We start from the raw sequence: 10282 nt of genomic DNA, 5'->3' as shown, positions 1-10282 counted from the left end.
AAAAATGGACATCCTCCATATAAATGTATGAAAAGACCAGATGCACAGTGCAACTTGGTCATGAAGCTGTGATTTGCAAAAGCAAATTTCAAGAAGATGAAACAGTTGCCCAAGTCACTATCGAAGAAGGGGAAGACCACTTATTTGTGGCAACTTGTTTTTCAACCAAAATAACTTATTTTTGGATGATTGATAGTGATTGTACAAACCACATGACATATGAAAAAAATCTTTTTAAAGAGTTCATTCCTATGAAAAATAAGAAAGTCAGAATTGGGAATGGCGATTGTATTCCTGCAAAAGGAAGGATCTGTTGCAATTAAAACAAATTCAGGTACAAAAATAATTTCAGATGTTCTTTATGTGCCTGATATTGATAAAAGTTTGTTTAGTGTTGGTCAGTTAATAGAAAAAGGATTTAAATTATTATTTGGAGACAAATATTGTCAAATCTTTGATTCCAATGAGCAAGAGATTTTACAAGTTGAAATGAGAGGTAAGAGCTTCTCATTTAATCCAACAGAAGATGCACACAAGCCTTGCAAGACAAAAGATGAATTGGCAAATTTGTTCACAAGGTCAATTTTAGATAAGACTACAATCTACAATTCCTATGAGACTACAATCTACAATTCATGATCCAAGGAGAAGTGTTGAGAATATATCTCAGGATATTGCAGAAACAAAACAGTTAGCTACTTTTAGGGTTTTTAAATTATTTTATTGGAGTCCTATGTGACTTGAATTTAGGAGTTAGTTCTTTATTTGAATTTTATTGATAAATTAATAGCATATTTTTCTATTTTTAGTTAGGAATTACATCTATAATGTCCTTGAATTATTAATAATATAATTCCCTTCGACAATACTGCAGTATTTTTTCTCACAAAGTCTTTCCCTATTATTTTCTTAATTTCTTTATTAAAAAAACCAACAAAAGTGTCACATTAATTGGGACAAAGGGAGTGTATGATTATGGCTAACCTTGTAAAACTAAAGATAATAAGAAAATGAGGGTAACTATTTTCAAAAAAAGACTGGAATCTACCAACCTTGTGAGGTTCCTCGGAGTTTTCCCACAGCTATAAATTCCAAAATCCTTTCCTTAACATCACTTAACCCATAGTGGTCTTCATCAAGAATTGTTTCTGCCCGTAGTACATCAAAGTTCTCATCACTGCATTTTGGATCACATAAGAAGTAAAATTTTAGGAACCAATGTTAACAACCATGGCATAGAACAAAACTATAAAGCCAGGCCCAGCACCATCCACAAACATGGACTATGACAAATCAAGCTCCCAACTTATCCTACATAAGGAGCCCATCATCAGTACAATCCAATCTTGCTCTGATGAGTGAACATTCTTTCTAATGATAGACCCTGGAATCCAGATAAACTCATAAATTGGTATGCCAAGGAAGCATCATCAAAGTCAGAAGCATGCATGTGAGAACCCAAATAAGGAACAGAAGGAGAAACAAAGGTGGGAAGATGATTCAATATACGCAAGTCAAATCACTAGGCAGTAAGGTTAACTCGGAAGTCAAATCACTTGTCTGGTTGTTGGCCAAGGAAGCAGCTCTTACTCAAGACAATGTCATGAAGAGAGGGATAACCTTATGCTCTAGATGCTTTCTCTGTGGGGAGACTTTAGAGAATGTGAATCATCTGTTTCTACACTGCAAGTACACTCAACAATTATGGAGGATTTTTTTGAGTCACAAAGGCATCTCCTGGACTATGCCTAGGAAAGTTTCAGAGGCTTTAAAGAGCTGGGAGGAAACAGGAGTACTGGCAAATGACAGAGGCAGATGGAGACTTATCCCTGCTTCAATATGGTGGGCAATATGGAAAGAGAGGAACTCTAGGTGTTTTGAGAGCATAGAAAACAGTGTGCAGAAAGTGAAGCTCAACTGCATTTTGCTATTATGTTTTTGGTGTAATCAGTTATACTCAAATGACACCGTCTCTATAATTGATGTTTTAGACTCAATTTAGCCATAGAGCAGTACGAATTTGGGGCTTTTGTATATAAGGTTTCAGTACAACCCATGTACTGTTTTGTGATATAATACAACCTTACCAAGTTCAAAAAAAAAGAATAATATTTTTACTTCTCACTAGACGATGATTGTCTTTAATAACAATGTACTTGATGTCATGCCTACCTATACGATGTCTTTATTTCTAATCCCTGCAAGTGTTGTGAAGAGATTGGATGCACTTAGAAGAACTTTCTTTGGCAAGGAAACAAAGACAAGAAAAAGATCCATCTGGTGAGATGGAGCACAGCCGCAAAGTTACAGCTAGTAAGAAGGAAAGAGGTCTTTAAGATCGGGAACTTGAGAGTCCAGGATCAAAGCCTGATGATGAAATGGTTATGAGAGGTTTTCTGCCGAAGAATTCTTTATGGAAGGATGTTATCAAGATAAATATGGGATGGAAATGGACAACTAAAGTCGTGAACAACCCGTATGGGGTCAGCTTATGGAAATCCATCAGAAGCTTATGGCCTAACTCATAAACAAATCCAGCTTCAAAGTAGGAAAGGAATGAAGACATCCTTTCGGAAAGACAACTCGCTAGGCCAAAAATCACTGAAGCAGCTCTTCCCTGATATTTATCTTGAATTAGCAGCAGGGAGCAACTGTGGGTGGTCTGGTTAAACTCATGATCGAATCACAATTTCAAAAAACCGTCAAATGACAGGGAGATTGGCATGCTAACAATGTTTACTACACCCAAGAACAATTCAAAGAGATTTCTACTACTGAAGAGGGCAATCTTGGCTAGGGAATAGACAAGGTGAATTTTCTGTTAAGTCAACTTTACAAGGAACTTGACCTTCCAAATAATCAGATTGGTCGCTGGCCTTGGAAATTGATATGGAAAGTGAAAATTCCATACAAGTTGCTTGTTCCACATGCCTTTTGGCCAAAAAAGAAAAAATGAAACAAAATCTTGATTCTGGGTGATATCTTTTTGCTCTGTAGAATGACAGATCAATTACGGAAGAGTTAGGTGGGTCATGCCAAGGAGAATTCATGAAGTCCTAGCATGTTGGAATAGAGATGGCAACCTATCCAGTTAGAAAGAGAGATGGAGGATTGTCCCAACTAGCATTTGGTGGACAATTTGGACGAACAGATACCAAAGATTTTTGAGGACAGCAAGAGTTCTATACAGAAGCTGAAGATAAATTGTCTATTCCTTTACTATTTTTGGAGTAAACAAGAGTATTTAGAAGCTGTGGAGTCTATTTTTGATGTTTTAGATTACTTGTGAGAAGACAAAAGTGCTAGGAACTCTAGTTGTACTATTTTCTCTAAATAGGGAAGATTACACTGCTTTCTAATTGTATAGTCCAGTTTATATATATACAAATATGTTACCTTCTCAAAATATAATCACACTTCCCATTTTGTTATTCCATTAAGTCAGCTTCTCTCAAACAGATTCCAATATTACAACTAATCAAGGATACAGATAACATCAGTTGAACTGAACCAGGACAATATAAGGTACAATAGACAGTCAAGATAGGCAACAAACCTATAACTACCCCATGGCAAGGCAGTCAACCAATCAAGATAATTACGTGTCACATTGAATTCACTTGAACTAGCTTCCAGTAGTTGCAGTTTTGTAAGTTCTTCTTCAATAACTTGCATGACATGAGCCGGTATTTTTTCTTTGTTAGGCTCCAGTCTTTCCCTAAACTTTGCTGCAGTAAAAAACAAAGGTTTTGTCACACCATTAGATGTAATAAAAAGGAATTAACAAATTGTATGTCTAACCCTTAAAGAAAATCTAATGATAAGGTAATTTCATCTCTTGACTTCAAAACCAAAACCAGGTCCGTCCAAAATGTTGCGAAGTGCGGCTTGACTATATCTTTGTGTAAATTATTGACAAATGAAAGAATGAAAACCACATTTTAGAGTACGTGTAAATTATTGACAAAATTCTTCTTTGTTATTTTTTGTGTGTGTGTGTTCTCTCTATAAGACTTTTTTTATTTAATTTACTATAAAAAATTGTATTATTATTTGGGCTAAATAATATAGCTCAAAATTCATGAACTTTTAAAGTATTTATAGTACTATTTAGTATGCAATACACATGCAACGCACGTGTTCGAGAACTAGTTAAGAGAAAACAAACCAGAAAGAGCTGTCTTGTCATCCGTTTCCAAACCTAGTTCCTGCAGTAAGGCAATCAAAATCACAGTCATTGAAAAGGCCTGTTTGAGGACTGAAAATCAACTCTTTCATTCATAACATTGAATCAGAAGCTCAACATATATAGGAATAAACATATGCAAGTTTAACTATAAGAAAACTGCACATAATCCACATGCCTTCTTTATGGCCTTTAATTGCTCATTCAATAAATAACGGCGTTGCTCTCCACTTATTTTTTCTTCAATCGCTTTTGCTATTGATTCCTGCAGAAAACAAAGAAGTAAATTTCTAAATGCATGCATAACTATTCAAAGTTCTGGTATGCATCTTGACGTGCATTTACCTGAATCTTACTGATCTCCATTTCTTTCTTCACTATCTCCAGAGTAAGTTGTAGTCGTTTATGCACCTGATACAGGTATTATGAGGTTAACTATGAAACAACATACAAGAGACACTCACTTAATCTTATGTATGCCAGTATATTTTGATTGTTCAGCGGACAAAAGGGAGATCCTTCTGCCAGTGATGATTGCTTCCAATAATCAGGAAATCAAAAATACAAAAAACATTGTTATATTTTCAACACAGGTGAAGATTGCTACCAATGATCATGGAATCAAAATACAAAAGAAACATTGCTATGTTTTCAACACAGGTGAAGATTACTACCAATGATCATGGAATCAAAATACAAAAGAAACATTGCTATGTTTTCAACACTCTTGATAGGTAGAAGGATCTATGTCCATCCCCACCTTCCATACCCACCGTTTGGTATTCATCTATCAATCTATGTATCGAAACAAACTCACATACAGAAAACGGTATGTATCTAACTTCTTGAACCACAGGAACTTACGTCTAGCTCTTCAAGCACTTGCTGGCATTGCAGCTGGTTGGCTCCAGATATTGCTGCTCCAAAATCTGCTAACCTTGCATAATTGAAATCACCAATATGCTGCAGCTTCAAGAAGTTAGAATATTGAATGGTGATAAACATAGTAATGCTGAAGACTGAGAACTATTGGTTGAGTCATTATATAGGCATTAGGCAATATAATAAAAGAGCTTCTATTTTTGTCACACCAAAAAATTACAAGAAGTCCTTTTGAGTACTTTCTTCTAACTCTATTGAGACCCTATGGTGGAAAAACAAGACTATTGATTCCAAAGTTAGTTGTAACCGATTTAAGGCATAGCAAGAAGATCATCTCAAAATAACACACTCAGGAGTCGTTTGGTAGGCTGCATTATAAGAAATAATCCATGTATTACGTATGGTATTATTTAGTTCTACGTTTGGTAGGAATTTGGGCCTATGTATAACTCATTCATGGATTAGTTATACATCTTACATGGTATTATAGGATGTATTACTAATACCTTCAATTTGGAGGTATTAGTAATACATAGGATATAATACCATGGGATAAGTCTATGTAAAGACAAAAATATCCCTCAAATCATTTTAATTATTTTGTTTATTTTCTTGATTTTATGTTTTATATTTGTACTAGTAAATTTATTTAAATAAATTAACTTACAAATTATTTAGAGAGAGTTGTTTGTTACTTAAATAAATCCAATACAAATTTGAAATGTGAGTTGTTTAACATTTACTAATTAAATAGGTAAATATATCACTACATGATGTTTCTAATTATTTGTATTTTGAACAATTTAAAAAATTACATACATATTAAAATTACAACTAACAATTTTTATGTGTAAATGTAGATGGTTTATTTAATTTTACCATTGTTGACCGTCTTTTCGATTTTAAAAGTAGATGGTTTATCATTTTTAAATTGAAAATTGACATTTTGTGGGTGATCAATTTATTAAGATGACAATTATATATCCTCAAATAATTAAAGTGAAAAAATAGCACACATGACAACAAAATTGTTCTTCTCATAGCTATTTAGAAGGCCATAAAAAAAATATATTGTCCGGCAATTATCTACCTTGACCCAATTACATAATAATTCAAGGGTATAATTGGAAAGAAGTTCTTTATAGAGTTTTAATCAAACACAAGATGAGGTGGTAAACAATGAACCAAACACTTGATAAAAATAAATCCTGCATTACTAATCCTTGCACTACTAATGCCTGCACTACTAGCAATCGCTAATCCCTGCGTTATTAATCTTTGTACCAAACGACCCCTTAATGAATTGAGATCTGAACCATTCAAATTCGGACCATCATGACTTGCAAAAAAATGAGGCCTTAGTCTCCTCTTTCAGTAGGGCACCAAAATAAGGCCGAAAATCTAGTCATGGCTTTGAGTAACACCAAGACAAACAACGTCTTCCAAGAAGAACAACATGAAATGCCAAACATAGGGGGTGAAGTTAAGCAGAATCCACCATCATTTTGGAGCTTCACAATAGTGTCGCTCAGAATATCAAAAGGCAAGGCATTTAGAGAGGGTAAGAAAGTAAATTAGATTAGCAAATAAATAAAAAATGTCAGAGTTCTCACCAAATAAAACAATTAGGGCTTAACGTTTAGGAAGAAATGACTCACACCTGGATATAAGTTTGAACATGATCTTTCCAAAGAGAACTTGTCTTCAAAACATCTCGTAGGGTTGATAGAACTGCAAAAGATGTTGCCTTTATAACATCGTCGTCTTTGTTGTACGGCTTCTCCTGCAACATAATTAAGGAAGCAAAATTTGAAAAAATAAAAAATAAACATCAAGCTGTATGAGTTCATCATTGTTGAGTAGAAAGAAAGCCAAACAATTGACGCATGCCTTGAGATGATCAACTTTCACTGTAAGGGGTTCCTCGCTGACCTGCAAATGAATGTCACTGTTTCAGTCCTCAAAGTGATTCTCTTGTACATTTCACAGTATGGTTTATTGAGACGAAAGAAACAACAATATGCTGACAGTGAACATTCAACAGTGTGTCAAATCTAACTGCATAGTCCACAAATTGTTTCACTAGTACACTGAAGATATTATTTACTGAAAGAAGAAATAACTGCAGAAGGAAATCTGACTGCAAACATAAAACAGTATGTATAATATAATAGGAGAATTATTATTGAGAGAGCTGAGGGATTGAGACTTGAGTCAAATAAAAGAGGGAAAGAGGTCCTCAACCACAAAATATAAGGAAAAATTAGGAGACCTTTACACCTAAAACCAAGAAGACGACTCTGACCATATTAGAGAGCAAACATTTAGGATTCTGTTCAAACTTCTGTGTGTTTTACTATATCTTAAGTGTCTATTGCAGTTATTTATTTTGTACATTCAAATCTGTCAAGAATGAATTTCTGGTACGCCCAGCGGGACCAACTATTCAATTGCATCTCTTGCTGTCACAATTCAGATTTGCAGACTCCAGAGCCAACTGCTATGGCCTTAAGGAAGGGCTTTGGTCTAGTGGTAAGAGCGCAGCATGATATGTGGATTAGGCATACGTCACGGATTCGAGCCTTGCTGCAGATAAAATCTTGGCATTTAGGTGGAGAAGGATAGAAGGGCGGGCCCATTATCCCCGAGTATTGAACTGCACACCACTTGCCCTCGGGGATTTCATTAAAAAATATTGATATTGGAAAAGTCTAGGATTGCATTCAGACCAAATGCATCGACAGTCAAAGACATCAAAGAATTAACTCAATTGCCTTCCTCTTCTACAAACCCGAAGTTGGATAAGAAATACATTCATATGACTTTACAGGAAACCAGCTGTCCAAAAATAAATACAATATCAGTGCTACTTCCTCTAGCAAAAAGTAACCAAGAATAAATAAGTGTCCCATTCTATTGGAAAGACATTATACACAACAGCAGAAAAACAACTCATTTAGCCGCAAAATAGAAGAGCCCTCTATCGCTTAACAGTCCATAGCTTCTCAGTTTTATGAAGCCAAAGGAAAAGGACTGTGTATTCAAACACAGAAGGTAGGAAAGAGAGAAAAGTATACAAGTAAATGAACCCAAAATGTTAAATCTACAGTCTTCACAATCAGGAGATGAAGGAAAATATGGTTAAAAACAGAAGCATAGAGGACAAAAAAGAAACATATGGAGGTACTTTATAACAGCAAAACATAAAGCATACTTACCACCTCTGTCATACGTATCCGCCTGTGACCAATAAGAATAACCTGGTCTCCTTGAATACTTGTTATCTAGCTCATCATAAGTTGCATCAACCTTGATCAGAAACTTCTTCAATCACTAAAAACAAAGCACCAGAATACATAAGGAACAACAAGATATACCTGAGCAAGTGTCCCAACTTCATGAAGACGGCTAAACAAGTCTTTTCCTTTGAGCTCATAGATGTTTTTTTCTGTATCTGATGCAGACACAACATTAGGATCAGTCCCTTGCTCATCTTTTATAAGGAAAGCACCAGCATAAGGTGCTTGCCTTTTTCGACTTTCCACCAAGGCTGCTAATACCTTAGGATCCTGCAGTTTAAATTTACACATTATATGGAGTCTCAGATCAATTTGTTGCATGTCATTACAGTATCGTTTATCTTTTTCTGGAAACTAACAAATGCAAAAGAATATTACAACTGAGCAAACGATGCTCACTGCTCCAATCTGAAGGATTTTAGCTTTTCAATCTTACAACTTCAGACAGGAATTTTTCATCAGTGAAGCAGCATTCTTAAAGTTGAATACTGGTTTTACAGACGTCAGAGGAGGAAAATAGTCTCCCAAACACTAGTTGAAACAGTACAACTATCAAAACTATGGGCCAAAGGATGATACATCACAATGATCCTTCCGGTATTACCTCTATAATTTAGTATAAGCTTTTTTTCTGGATAAGAAACCAATTTATTCAAAAATAATAATCACACAACGGTGATGAAACTTCGTTGATGAAATCATTAAGATCCTTCTACTCTTAAATAAAAATCCCACTAAGCCATTATGGCACTAAACCCAACCCGTCAGGCGAATTAATCTTTCAGTAACCACAATACAAAGGCAATATGACATGATAAGATGTAATAGAGTAACACAATTGCTACAATCAGTAATTAAATTATGCTCTGAATGCTTGAATTTTTTTATTTGAACATCTAAAAGACAAAGTAAGACATAGTTTAACCCGTTCTAGACAAGGTACCATACCTTTACATAAATAGGCATATAAACCCCTGGAAATAATGGTCTGTGAGGAAGTGGCAGCGCTAGAACCTGCAACAAGAAAACAATATGCATCATTAAAAAGAATTAAAAAATACAGGTACGCACTTCATGTATTTTTAGCATGATAAATTATAAAGCCCTGCAAGTCTCACTGATATATCTTATCCAAAGGTAACCAAACAAGAAGGCAAGAAAAGGGTATGCACCCGTTAAATCTTCAAACAGATAGAATGATGAGCAAATAAGAAGCCTACAAGAAACGGTGTTTTCGTTGCATTAGTATTTCTCTTAAGGGAAGGTTGTTAAGTACCACCTTTACACGAATCTTGCATAATCTCAACTAGCAAAATTTGGAATACAGAAATGAACCAAAAGACTGGATGGTAGATAGCACCTTCTCTTTTTCAAAAATATTCTCTCACCCAGCTCTTTCCTCTTTCTGGTAAAAATCCAAAATTTACCTTTGATCCCTTCTTTATCACTATATTTGCACCGCACCCCCCTTAAGCTTATCAATGTGTTATTCCTTGTGTGAGTGTCAGCTTTTCTCCAGAAGTACTTTGTATTTCTGTCTCCCTATTTGAGCCAAAGATGTCTATAGTTTTGTCTCCATGAGATTTCCTCAGCTTTGGCAATATGTTGCAACGCCATGTTTAAGTTGAACATTCGCATCCCTTCAACTTGTGACAACTGTCTATTCTCATTGGCTTGCTCAAGAGTGAACAGCTCATCCAGTGCTCTGGATTTCCTCTCCTCCACTTTTCCAAATACTTCCTGGTTCCAAGTTGTGATGTCCTTCTTAAGACTTTTAGTTCTTGCATTAGGACAAAATCTGGACTCCCATTGAATAGGTATCCCTGTCATCATTCCTTGACTCAATCTAGGAAGCCTTCTAATTTCAGCCACATGTTTTCAAACTTTTTTTTTTTTTTTTTTTTTGATAACCGAA

The 10282-nt window shown here is 35.1% G+C and overlaps 1 protein-coding gene across 1 annotated transcript in view; it reads right to left on the bottom strand.

Moving 5' to 3' along the window:
• The window catches only part of LOC102590267 (lon protease homolog 1, mitochondrial-like), a 35627-nt gene that overhangs the window by 17063 nt on the left and 8282 nt on the right, over positions 1-10282 (bottom strand). The window contains exons 2-12 of the mRNA XM_006341758.2: positions 9316-9381; positions 8446-8637; positions 8287-8352; positions 6959-7000; positions 6729-6851; positions 5051-5149; positions 4532-4597; positions 4365-4451; positions 4169-4208; positions 3557-3728; positions 1053-1177 (exon numbers count right to left, since the gene is read on the bottom strand). Coding sequence (XP_006341820.1) covers positions 1053-1177; positions 3557-3728; positions 4169-4208; positions 4365-4451; positions 4532-4597; positions 5051-5149; positions 6729-6851; positions 6959-7000; positions 8287-8352; positions 8446-8637; positions 9316-9381 — 1078 coding nt within the window. The remainder of the gene's footprint in view (positions 1-1052; positions 1178-3556; positions 3729-4168; positions 4209-4364; positions 4452-4531; positions 4598-5050; positions 5150-6728; positions 6852-6958; positions 7001-8286; positions 8353-8445; positions 8638-9315; positions 9382-10282) is intronic.

The sequence above is a fragment of the Solanum tuberosum genome, unplaced genomic scaffold (assembly GCF_000226075.1).
Source record: "Solanum tuberosum cultivar DM 1-3 516 R44 unplaced genomic scaffold, SolTub_3.0 scf00028, whole genome shotgun sequence".
Classification (NCBI taxonomy): Eukaryota; Viridiplantae; Streptophyta; class Magnoliopsida; order Solanales; family Solanaceae; genus Solanum; species Solanum tuberosum.
Note: the sequence above shows the minus strand (reverse complement) of the source record. Positions and strands in the feature narration are given on the sequence as shown.